This window comes from Hemitrygon akajei, chromosome 2 (genome assembly GCF_048418815.1).
Source record: "Hemitrygon akajei chromosome 2, sHemAka1.3, whole genome shotgun sequence".
Lineage (NCBI taxonomy): Eukaryota > Metazoa > Chordata > Chondrichthyes > Myliobatiformes > Dasyatidae > Hemitrygon > Hemitrygon akajei.
Window position 1 is genome coordinate 25050928 of NC_133125.1, and position 12754 is coordinate 25063681.

Sequence of the window (12754 nt, forward strand, 5' to 3'; positions counted from 1 at the left end):
GGGCTTATTTGTGATGCAATTTGAAAGAATGAAAGATACTCTAAATTGAAGCAGATTATAAGGGACTTGACAAGATAGGTGCTAAATGGATAATTATTTAGCCTCAGATGGAAATATGAAATTGGGAATTATTGCTGCCAGTTTAAAACTGAAGAAATTCATTGAGAGTCTTTGCAGTTCATCACTTTGAGCCATGAATGTGTCCATTCAAAGCTGAGATGGGGGGAATTTTGATCAATAATGGAATCCAGATTTAACAAGAAGAATACAGGGTGTCGTATCTAAAGACAAGATAGGATCAGTCGTGAACTTACTGAATGGCAGAGCAAGCTCAAGGGGCTTTGAGTGCTCCTACTTTGCTTTTGTGCATTAATATATTAAAGTGCTTAAATAACAGATCACATATTGAAGTTCCTTCTGAGGCTCCCATAGGTCAGACACCTGGGATTTTAAACGCCAATCAATCAAGGTCCAGGTTATGTTTGCATGTAGTATGGAGGTATGGTGCTAAGTTCATTTGCTCCCCATCTTAAATTTGCCTTTTCAAAAAAATAATGAGCAGCAAGTGCAGTCAATTGAAAGTGTTACAACTAAATTGTGATTCTTCACTAATTGTGAAGAACCTCCTGGAAGGCTAGACTGTATGGCATTGACTGTCATCATTAATTTAGAATTCTATTTTTTTCCATCAATTTTTTAAAACTTTAAAACTCAGAATTATCCTACTTTGCAATATAACTTTTTAATACACTGTTCTATATATTGTTTTCATCATAAAAGTGTAATTGTAGTTTACAGGATTTTTTTAAATTTTAGGTTTTGTAGGAATTGTGTGCATAGTTTAGACTAATGCTTCAGTACTTGTCTGAGAAAGTGCTGCATTGCCTGAAATGTCCTTTAGCACATGGTTTGTAAGAAAAAAGGCTTTAATGATGTATAAATTTTTTTTTGTTATTTGTACAGAATGGTTCTACATTCGACTATAACATGCTTCTAATTTTTGAAAACCTTTGAGCTATTTCAGTATATTTTAGACACTGAAAGTATACTAACAAATATCCACAGTCATGTATTGGAAAAAGAAAGCGTTTTCTGAGCGGTATTTCAGAAAAATACATTAACTCTTGAGTGATTAATCTAGGCTTTGTAATGGATGAATGATGTGGAATTAGCTCCATTGTTATAGATAGTATCACTGATGATTATGGCGATTGTTCTTCTGGTTTAAGGCTACATCCACATCACACCGGATAAATCCGTAACTGAAGCTTTTTCTCTTCGTTTTTACACTCCGTCCACACTAAAATGGCGTTTTCGTCCCCCAAAACCGGGAGCTTTTCACAAACATTGTCCAGGGTGTGTAATTTTGAAAACGCCGCTTGGGCAGATCAGTGCGGACGGAGTAACTGGAGAAATCTGAAAACGCTGTCAGATGGCAGCGCGCTATTTCATTGTTTTCCTGAATGCAACCCCCCACACAATCTAACAACTTCAGAACAGATGGCAACGAGACTGAAGCCAGAAGAGTTAGAAATGTACTCACCAAATACTTTGACCCATAACTTACTGAATATACTCACTTTGCCCTGTTTTCTGTCCTTGCTTGTATGAAGGTGGTTTACCTACTTATGCAAGTACTTCTCTGACAATAGATGTGCAACAGCCTAATGTAACATTGTGTGGAAATACAAGATAATACTGATGCAGGCATGCTTTACACATTTAACAAGGTGCTTTATTAATGCAACAGAGTTAGTCAGTTTCTCAATGTTCGTCGTCAGCCTGTTCATACTGTCCGTGAACTCCCTGTCGGTTGCCTCCATACGCTCCAGTATTTGTTTTTTTTTACTTTTAAGTCCTCCTGCGCGAGAGCCAGTAGCTGTCCGTCGTTTAAGTTTTTCTAGTCTGTAACTGACCAAACGCGCACTTTCACAGCGAGATTCGACACCAAACATGTCGCTTGTTTTCGGTAGATGTGTCCTGCGCATGCGCAGTAGGAGGAGATTCACCGAAATATCCTTTTCAATATGGACAGAGATATTTTTGAAAACGCCTAGTGTGGACACCTATCGTTCTTACGCGAAACCAGCGTTTTTAAAATTATTTGGTCTAGTGTGGATGTAGCCTAAGATGGTGCTGGTGAAGGTCAGCGACCACTTGCTGGTGACAAACAAAATGACGAAAACAACTAAATACTTTATTAATCACTGTTTTTCTGGTAAGTAGTCACTGCATGGCACTTAACTGCACATTGCTCTGCGAGGACACTGGTGCCCTTCCCTTGGACAACATTGGTGGTGTGGAGAGGGGAGACTTGCAGCATGGGCAACTGCCATTCTTCCATACAACCTTGCCCAGGCCTGCGCCCTGGAAACCTTCCAAGGCACAAATCTTTGGTCTCACGAGACTAACGGATGCCTATTAATCAATGCAAGCAATCGTGTCCTCATGAAGGGTCTCGGCCCAAAACATCGACTGTACTCTTTTCTGGTGCCTGGCCTGCTGAGTACCTCCAGCATTTTTTGTGTGTTGACTGCAAACAGTAGACTGTAATTTCCCTGTTGGGGCTGAGCATTTGAGCAGCCTGTACAGTCTGGCATTTTTGCGGTGGGAACTGAAATCTCAAAGGTGCAGAATGGTTGCGCCGTGGTGTGTGTGGGCTGAGTCAAGGCGGCAGAGTCTGGGCCAGAGAGTAGGGGAATGGTTGCCGTGGACTTAGAGGTAATTCGATTTGGTAGAACTGAAGTGAGGAGAGCAGAGGTAATCTAGAGTCTGCATCTGAGAGGGAGGAAAGACCCAAGGTTTGATCGATATAAGTGCTGAGCTGAATTGGAAAAGTAGGGTACAGGCTGAACTGAGGTGGCGGGCACCAGCCTGAGAGCGTATCGAAGCGGCAGGGCCCAGGTCCGAGAGCAAGGAATGACTTGAGGTTTGAGATTTAGGTGCCAGGCCAGATTGAAAAAGGTCAGGGTGTTTGGGCTGGAGGCGAAGGAGGGGCTTGTTCAATTGCCGCTCTGTGAGTTTTACTCGACTTTGCACTGAACTTCAGCTCGCTGCTTCATGATGCTTACTCATCTCTGCACTGAACTATCAAAGTGTGGACTCACTTTTATGACCTTCAGTTCTGAATGCTATTTGCTTACTTTTATTGTTTGGTCATTTTTTCCTGCACATTGGTGTTTGAGGGTCTTCTTTTTATGTACGAGTTCTACTGGGTTTCTTTGTTTTGTAGCAGCCTGTAAAAATAAATCTTAAGATTGTATAAAGTATACATACTTTGATAATAAATGTCCTTTGAACTTGAGACTTTGACAGGAATTCACGATGATGAATTTGAGGCAAAATTCAAGAAGTTTTATGTATGATATTAAAGTTCATTGGCTAGTCTCAGGAATAATACTGATAAGAATCTACTAAAGCCTATTGATAATACTTGAACAACAGAAATAATCTAATAATTATTTATATGGATTTTACTTTTCTAAACTTTCAGTCAGGCATTTATAATTGTTTATTAATGGATAATAGCATTTTATCAAAGTTACTATATTGAATGCCAGCCACACCTTGTTTCATGCCTATACTAAAGAAATCATAGTGACCTTGTCCTGCTGTTACCTAATACAAGTACATTCAACCCTTGTTAATGCTGATGATATAAATAGCAAATTTATGTTTATGCAGCAATCAAATCCCCAGTAGTGAAGAATACTTGATTGCCTCTAGAATTGTAATATCCTTTTGACAGTATGCCCTCTCAGCTATCAAAGGTTGAGAGTAGCAGGAATATTGTAAGAATTTAGCAAAGTTTATTGGAAGTGCATTTATTGGAAGATGGGTAGAGTTAATGTCAAATGGTACCGATTTTTGCATTGTTATCCATGCCAGGTGGAATTGGGTAGAGAAAGCCATTTGGGAAGGCAAAGAACTCAATTGGATGGCTTTTTCCTGTTTCTGCAGGACAGTCCTGAAACACTCCTCAAGGCAACAGTGGAGGAAAAGAGGCCAAGGAAACATTTTCTCCCTCACTGAAACTGGTGTCAGTTTCCTCTGAGTAACTGTTCCTTCTGATCTGATGATTGAAGAGTAAGGCCAATAATCTGGTGTAAGTGCAGGGAAAAGGTATCCTGCTTTTTAAATCTACAATAAAAACTTGATCGGGTGCAATGTTTGTACTTGCTCTCGTCCTGTCAGCTTTAAGGATCATTAAAGTACAGTTAGTCACGGAAAAGTACAGCATTGAAACGGGTCCTTTGGCCCATCTAGTCCATGCCAAACTATTTAAACTGCTTACTCCCATTGATCTACACTGTTCATAACCCTCCATACCCCTACCATTCATGTACCTAATAGAGTTTCAGAGCTGGGAGAGAAGAAATTGCAAAAAAATAAATGTTCATCTTCTGGAAATTGCAGCCTCAACCACAAGCAATTAAGTTGGCAGGATCATGCACTTTTGAAAATGGTGGTCACCAAATCCAGAAAATGCAGAAAATATGAAATAAATTGGAGATTGAACTCACTGCAGATGGGAAGTCATAGTACAGAGGCTGATGAAGAAAAATTGTGAAGCTATTTTGCTGGGAGTTTGTATGGTACATGGCTGGACCACAGAGGAGGAAGATTTTAAATAAAGAGTGAAGCAGCAAATTAGTTTAAAAAAATAATTGCAAGAACTGCTTAAAATTATGTCCAAAACAAATGAAAAGGAACACAGGTCCCTTTCTAATTGATGCTTTAGTAAAAGCAAAATCAGTTTTTCAAGCTGGAGGCCTTCTTCAGAACTGAAAAAGAGACAGAGATTTGTGTGAGTGAAGGAAGATTGGGGTGGGCCTGTCTCTGGTGAAACTTGGGTTATCATGGTCATAAGTTGTAAACTAAGTTATTTGGTTAATGAGTGAATGTGAGCAGTTGGAGAATGAGAAAATAGACAGAAAAAGAGGATGAGTGTTGCAATTTGCAGAGCAGGTGGTCTTGATGAATGGTCTCTGATTTGAAACATTGATTCTTACTCTTCCCACAGATGCAGTCCACACCTGCTGATTGTTTCCTATTTCTTGTTTAAGATTTTTGGTACATGCAGTTTTATTTATATTATTGTTTAGTTGGATGTTAGTTGGGATGAGGGAATTAGCCAATTATCAAGTTCTTAATTAACACAAGACAAGAAATCATGAAATATTCAAGAAAAAAATATAAATGGGCTATTTTGTAGGAACCATATTTATGAGTTTTTCTTCTGAGAGAAACAAGGCAGACAAAAATTGACATAATATGTGTTATAATTTACTTTATTGAGATTGGGAATTACAGTCAAACATTGATAAATCTCTTGAGCAGAGAGAAAATTCAGGATTTTTTATTTGCAGCACATTTGTAATTCGGAGGCATTAATGATGATCTTTCAGGAATCGATAGATTCTGGCATTGCACTGGATGAGTGGAAAAGAGGCAGCAGAAAGGAAACTTTAGACCTGTTAGCCTGATGTCAGTGGTTGGGAAGTTGTTGGAATTGATTGTTAAGCAATGAGATGATGGAGTATCTGGAGGCACGTGACAAGATAGGCCAAAACTAGCATGGTTTCTTGAAAGGAAAATCCTGCCTGACAAATCTACTGCAATTCTTTGAGGAAATTACAAGTAGGGTAGAGAAAGGAGATGCAGTAGATGTGGTGTACTTGGATTTTCAGAAGGCCTTTGACAAGGTGCCACACATGAGGTTGCTTAGCAAGATAAGAGCCCATGGAATTACAGGGAAGTTATTAGCATGGATGGAGCATTGGCTGATCGGCAGAAAACAGAGAGTGGGAATAAAGGGATCCTTTTCCGGCTGGCTGCTGGTTACCAGTGGAGTTCCACAGGGGTTGGTGTTGGGACCACTGCTTTTTACGATGCATGTCAATGATTTGGACTGTGGGATTAATGGATTTGTGGCTAAATTTGCCAATGATACAAAGATAATTGTAGGAGCAGGTAGTGTTGAGGAAACAGAGAGCCTGCAGCGAGACTTAGATAGTTTAGGGGAATGGGCAAAGAAATGGCAAATGAAATACAATGTTGGAAAGTGTATGGTCATGCACTTTGGTGGAAAAAATAAATGGGCAGACTGTTATTTAGATGGGGAGAGGATTTAAAATGCAGTGATGCAAAGGGACTTGGGAGTCCTTGTGCAAGATATCCTAAAGGTTAACCTCCAGGTTGAGTCTGTTGTGAAGAAGGTGAATGCAATGTTGGCATTCATTTCTAGAGGTATAGAATATAAAAGCAAGGATGTGATGTTGAGGCTCTGTAAGGCACTCCTGAGACCACACTAGGAGTATTGTGTGCAGTTTTGGGCTCCTTATTTTAGAAAGGATATGCTGACATTGGAGAGGGTTCGCGAGAATGATTCCAGGAATGAAAGGGTTACTGTATGAGGAACGTCTAGCAGCTCTTGGGCTGTATTCCCTGGAGTTCAGGAGAATGAGGGGGGATCTCATAGAAACATTCCGAATGTTAAAAGTTCTGAACAGATTAGATATGGCAAAGTTATTTCCCATGGTAAGGGATTCTAGGACAAGAGGGCATGACTTCAGGATTGAAGGACGTCCATTTAGAACTGAGATGCTGAGAAATTACTTTAGTCAGAAGGTGATAAATCTGTTGAATTTGTTGCCTCGAGCGGCTGTGGAGGCCAAGTCATTAGGTGCATTTAAGGCAAAGACGATAGATTCTTGTTTAGCCAGGGCATCAAAGGGTATGGGGTGGAAACAGGGGAGTGGGGATGACTGGAAGAATTGGATCAGCCCATGAATGAATGGTGGAGCAGACTTGATGGACCAAATGGCCTACTTATGCTCCTATATCTTATGGTCTTATTTAAACTAGTACAAGCTGATGTTTGGGTCCAGACAGAATTAGTGTATTTAAGTCTATTTAAAACATGAAAAAAATCTCTTTTTTGATCTTTTTGAGCCTATTCTCTGTCCTTTAGATTAGCTGTTTTTGTCACATGTATAACGAAACATTGAATCATATAGTGATATGTGTTGTTTGCATTGAGGATGTAATATAGGCAGCCCACATGTGTTTACTGTGCTTCCGGCATGAGTATTACATGCCCACAACTTACTAACTCTAGTTTGTACTGTGGAATGTGAGAGGAAACAGGAGCACCCAGAGAAAACCCTCACGGTCAGGAGGAGAACATATGAATTCCTGGCAGACAGCAGCAGGCATTGAACCCCGATCTCCAGCTGGTGCTGTAACGAATTAAACTAACTGCTTCGCTACCTTGTTGACCCCTCTATACTTATAAAATATGGATATATGCATCCAATTCACTTACTTTGTCATAAAACAGAGCAAAATTGCTGACTGAAAAATGGTTTTGTTTAGAGTTTGGCACACAAATTACAGTTTCACTTTCAGTGTAATTTGTGTACTACACACCCCAGATTTTTTTTACTACTTCCCCCATATCTATCACACAAATGCTGTTTTGGTACATATAAGGAGGTGTTGCTTTTGTTTAGCACTGCAGCTTGCACTTATAAGTGTCAATTAAAGATCTTATTTTAAAAGTTGCCAACTTTTTAATGCAATGACAGCTGCTTTTAAATTATAAATGAATCTGTATTCTGTTACAGAGTGAAGATACACAACAACAAATTATAAGGGAGACATTTCACTTGGTGTCAAAAAGAGATGAAAACGTCTGTAATTTCCTGGAAGGTGGCATGTAAGTATTTTTTAAATGGTTCTGTCAAAAGAACAGTTTGTGATTAAGAATTTTACTGGAAATCAAAAACCGAGAAATAATATGCGTATAGAATAGCAGTGAAAACTGATACAGTGTTACAGCTCAAAGTTTAAAGCAGTCTAGATATTGTGTTGCATTGTGTTAATTTAATTTTTCACAATAGGTAAGATGACCAGCTGAATGTTTCTTCCCCACTAAAAATATCAAAGTTTAATTTTATCATGGACATTTGCCAAGTCACAAGTTCTTAATTTTATGCTTCCATTTTGTTTTATAATGGTGGATGTTTAAACATTTTATAGCAGATGTATGATGCAAAGATCTTATCCAGCAATCTTACCAAGGAAGATTAATGTTCAGATCTACTTACCTTAAGTGTGTTGTCCTTTAGTAGTGTAAAATCATGAGTGCTACGCATTTTCTGTTTGTTTATAAAAGAATATACACTGCAGAAATGGAGATCCAGAATGTGGCCTTTTAAATTGTGCAGATACAGAATATTATGCCACTTCGCACTTTGCATCAGATTTGGTGGGCTGAAATTCGTGCAAGAGGTCGTTCATTGGTGATGCAGCGCCAGGTTTAAAAAGAGCTTGCAGTTCTTTTCAGCAGACTACAATTCATGGGGACAATAAAAAGAAGGGAGACAACTCCAACTGACCAATGTTGGAGTGGTCAGGCTTGGGCAAGCACAGGCAGAGGTTCTAGGTAAGTAAGTTTCTGTTGATACATAGCTAGTGCACTGGTAATGAGTTCAGAGGTAGTAGTAAGTACTTTGTGTGAGATGTGGGAACTCTGGGAAACCTCCAGTCTCCCTGATAACTACATCTGAATGAAGTGCACTGAGCTGCAGCTCCTTAGAGACTGAAAAAGAAGTGGATCTAGAGCTGGATGACCTTTGGCTCATATAGGAAAATGAGGTGATAGATGGGAGCTACAGGGATGTAGTCACTCCTGAGTTGCAGGAGGCAGGTACTTGGGTGACCATCAGGTGAGGGAAAGAAATAGGCAACCAGTGCAGAGTACCCCTGTGGCCGAACCCCTCAATAATAAGCATACTGCTTTGGATACTGTTGGGGGGGGGGGGGCACGATCTACCAGAGGGGAGGGCAGGTCTCTTGCATTGAATCTGGCTCTGTGGCTCAGAGGGAAGGGGGGGAGAAGAGGGGTGCAGTAGAGATTGGGGATGTCATAGTTAGAGGAGTGGAAAGCACATTCTGTGGACGTGAAAGGGACACTTGGGTGGTATGATGCTTCCCAGGTGGCGGGGTCAGGGATGTCTGTGATTGGTTCCATGGCATTCTAAAGGGGGAGGATAAACAGCTGGAAGTTGTGGTATATATTGGTACCAATGCCATAGGTAGGAAAAGGGAGGAGGTCCTGAAAAGAGAATATAGAGAGTTAGGCAGAAAGCTGGAAAGCAGAACCTCCAGGGTTGTAATCTCTGGATTGCTGCTTGTTTGCGTGCCAGTGAGGGTAAGAATAGGATGATTTGGCAGATGATTACAAGGCTGAAGGATTGGTACAGTTGGCAGGCTTTCAAATTTCTGGTTCATTGGGATCTCTTCTGGGGAAGCTATAAACTGTAGAAAAAGGAAGGGTTACACCTAAACCCGAAGGGGACCGATATCATTGTGTGCAGGCTTGCTGGAGCTGTGGGGGGTGGTTTAAAAAATTTGGCATGAGATGGAAACCAGAGTGGTAGGGCTGAGGATGTGGTAGTTGGTATAGGACTAGATGCAGTACATGGTGAGATAGGCAGATGATAGGCCACAGTTATAATCAGTGAGAATGACTTGAAGTGTAATGGAGGCAAAAATCAAAAAGGGTGATGAATAAAGGATTGAAGGTGTTACATATATTTGGATACATGCAGTACATAGAATAAGGTAGATGATCTTGTATCACAGTTAGAGATTGGTAGGTCTGGTATTGTGGGCATTTCTGAGTCGTGACAGAAGAAGGTCATAGTTGGGAGCTTAACATCCAAGGATACAATGAATAAATTCTTCTTGGGCTTCCAGCCGGGTGCAGGCATTGATTTTAACTGACATTTTGATGACAAACTCTGCAACCTTTATCAGGGATGATGTCTGGTCATGTCTACTCCAATGGTGTATATATACCCCTGTTGTCTGCCCCTCCTGATTGGTTAGTCCTCATCCAATCAGGTTTCCGCTCTCCCACCTTGTTTACAACCAAATTCCAGTTCTTACTTAGAGCGAGACCTTTGTCCTTGTTAAAAATTCTTTTTCTCTAGTTTTATTTTGATAGCTTCCTTTACCTGCCAGTCCCAAAAGCCTTTAGTGATGCACAGTAGCTTTGTGTCGTTGAAGTCAATTGTGAAGGCTTAAGAGCGCCACCAGAAAAACCAGGAAATCTAATGATGAGGAGGAACCCATCACTGCTACCTGTCTTCCCTATATTTTCATGACTTCTGGAAGGATTGCCAGGATCCTGAAGAAATACCAGATTAATACCATCCACAAACCTGTAAGGAAGCTCAAATCACAGCTCAGGCAGGTCAAAGCTGACCTAGGACTTGGAACGGCTGGTGTTTACAGGATTCGTTGTGAATGCGGAGCAATGCATATCGGCTAGATGGAACACGGTGGAAACCCGGATCAAAGAGCACAGGTGGTGTATCTGTTTGGGTTACCTGGAGAAATTGGCAGTAGCAGAACATTGCATTCGCAATGGCCATGAGATTGACTTTGACAGCATAAAGATACTGTGCTGCTCTAATGGCTTTTGGGGCAGCCTGCTGAAGAAAGCCATTGAAATGAAACTGGAGAAAAACTTTTTAACAAAGACAAAGGTGTCACTCAAAGTAAAAACTGGAATTCGATTACAAACAAGGTGCAATAGCAGAAACCTGATTGGATGTGGACTAACCAATAGGGAGGGAGGGGTGACGGTGGTATAAATACCACTGGACTAACCATGCCCAGGCAGCATCCCTGATGAAGACGGTAGAGTTTATCATCGAAATGTCGGTTAAAATCAATACCTGTACCCGTCTGGAAACCCAAGAAGAGATTATTTGTCAGATACGCCGGGAAAGCACTAGATTCTTTATCCAAGGTTACGCATTGTATTGAAAGGACAGGCAGGTAGACGGAGGGGATGGGGTGCCTCTGTTGGTAAAAACTGAAACCAGATACTTAGAAAGAGGTGACCTAGGATTGGAAGATGTAGTATCCTTGTGGGTAGAGTTAAGAAACTGCAGCAATAAAAAGACTCTGATGGAAGTTGTATGCAGGCTTCTAAACAGTAGCCAGGATACGAGCTACCAAGTACAATTGGAGATAGAAAAGGCTTGTAAATAGGCCAATGCTGTGATAGTAATGGGGGATTTCAATATGTAGATTGGTAAAATTAGGTTGGTACTGGATCCCAAGAGAGGAAATTTGTAGAATGCCTTTTATTTGAAGAGGTATTTGAACCAACTAGGAGAAGAACATTTCTGGATTGGGTGTTATGGAATGCCCTAGATTTGATTAGTGTGCTTAAGGTAAAGGAACCCTGGGGAGGCAGTGATTGTAATATGATAGAATACACTCTGCAATTTGAGAAGGAGAAGCTAAAACCAGATGTATCAGTATTACAATGGAATTACAGAGGCATGAGAGAGGAGTTAGCCAAAGTTGATTGGATGGGGACACTAGCAGGGATGACAGTAGAACAGCAGTGGCTAGTGTTTCTGGGGGAAGCTCAGAAAGTGTGGGAAAGATATATCCCAAAGATGAATAAGTATTCTAAAGGGAGGATGAAGCAACTTTGGCTGACATGGGAAATCAAAGACAACATTAAAGCAAAAGAGAGGGCATATAATATTGCAAAAGTTTGTGGAAAGGCAGAGGATTAGGAAGCTGTTAAAAGCCACAAAGGTTCATTTTATTTTCAAATTGTACAGCTCTGAAATTCTTCATCTCTCCAGGTAGCCATGAAACCAAGAAAGAATAGAAAGGCAGCACGATCATCAAGCCCCAAATCCCACTTCCTGCACAAAAAATGAGCAAGACGGATCAGGCACATCAACCCCAAATCCTTTCCGCACAAAAACTGAGCAAAGTAGACCAGGCACATTGATTTCCTCCAAATCCCTCCTCCCGTACTTTTTGAAAAGAAAGCAACTAAAAAAGCAATAAAGAGAGAAAAGATCAGGAATGAAGATAAACTAGACAATAATATAAAAGAGGATACAAAATCAGTTTTTTTTCAGGATATAAAGAACAAAAGAGAGATGATAGTGGATATTGGACTGCTGGGAAATGACGCTGGAGAGGTAGTAATGGAGGATAAAGAAATGGCGGACAAATTTATTTAAGTATTTTGTGTCACTGTTCATTGTGAAAGTCTCTAGCAAAAGGCCAGAAATGTAAGCGTGTCAGGAGTGAGTGTTGTTATTAGTAAGGAGAAAGTGATTTGGAAGCTGAGAAGTCTGAAGGTAGGTAAGTCAGATGGACTACACTGCAGGGTTCTCAAAGAAGTGGCTGAAGAGATTGTGGAGGCATTAGTAATGATCTATCATGAATCATTAGATTCTGGAATGGTTCCTGAAGACTGGAAAATTACAAATGCCACTCCACTCTTTAAGAAAGGAATGGAGGCAGAAAAAAAAGGAAATAATAGGCCAGTTAGCCTGACATAAGTGGTTGGAATGCTGCTGGAGCCTATCATTAAAGGTGAGGTTTCAGGGGTGCTTGGAGGCACATGATGAAGTAGGGCCAAGTCAGTATGGTTTCCTTAAGGAAAAATCTTGCCTGACAAATCTATTGGAATTCTTTGAGGAAATAACAGGAAGGATAGACAAAGGAGAGTCAGTGGATGTTATTTATTTGGATTTTCAGAGGGCCTTTCACAAGGTGCTACACATGACGGTGCTTAATAAGGTAAGAGCACACGATATTACAGGAAAGATACTTGAATGGATAGAAGATTGGCTGACTTCCTGGAGGCAAAGAATGGGACTAAAGTGGACCGACTGACACAAGACCTTGATACAACTTG

At 40.5% G+C, this 12754-nt stretch overlaps 1 protein-coding gene across 4 annotated transcripts in view; it reads left to right on the forward strand.

Annotated features, from left to right (window-relative positions):
- LOC140740030 (AP-3 complex subunit sigma-1) overlaps positions 1 to 12754 on the forward strand; it is a 104152-nt gene that overhangs the window by 11582 nt on the left and 79816 nt on the right. For all 4 annotated transcript variants that reach the window (XM_073068843.1, XM_073068868.1, XM_073068860.1 and 1 more), the window contains exon 2: positions 7629 to 7720. In XM_073068843.1, coding sequence (XP_072924944.1) covers positions 7629 to 7720 — 92 coding nt within the window. The remainder of the gene's footprint in view (positions 1 to 7628; positions 7721 to 12754) is intronic.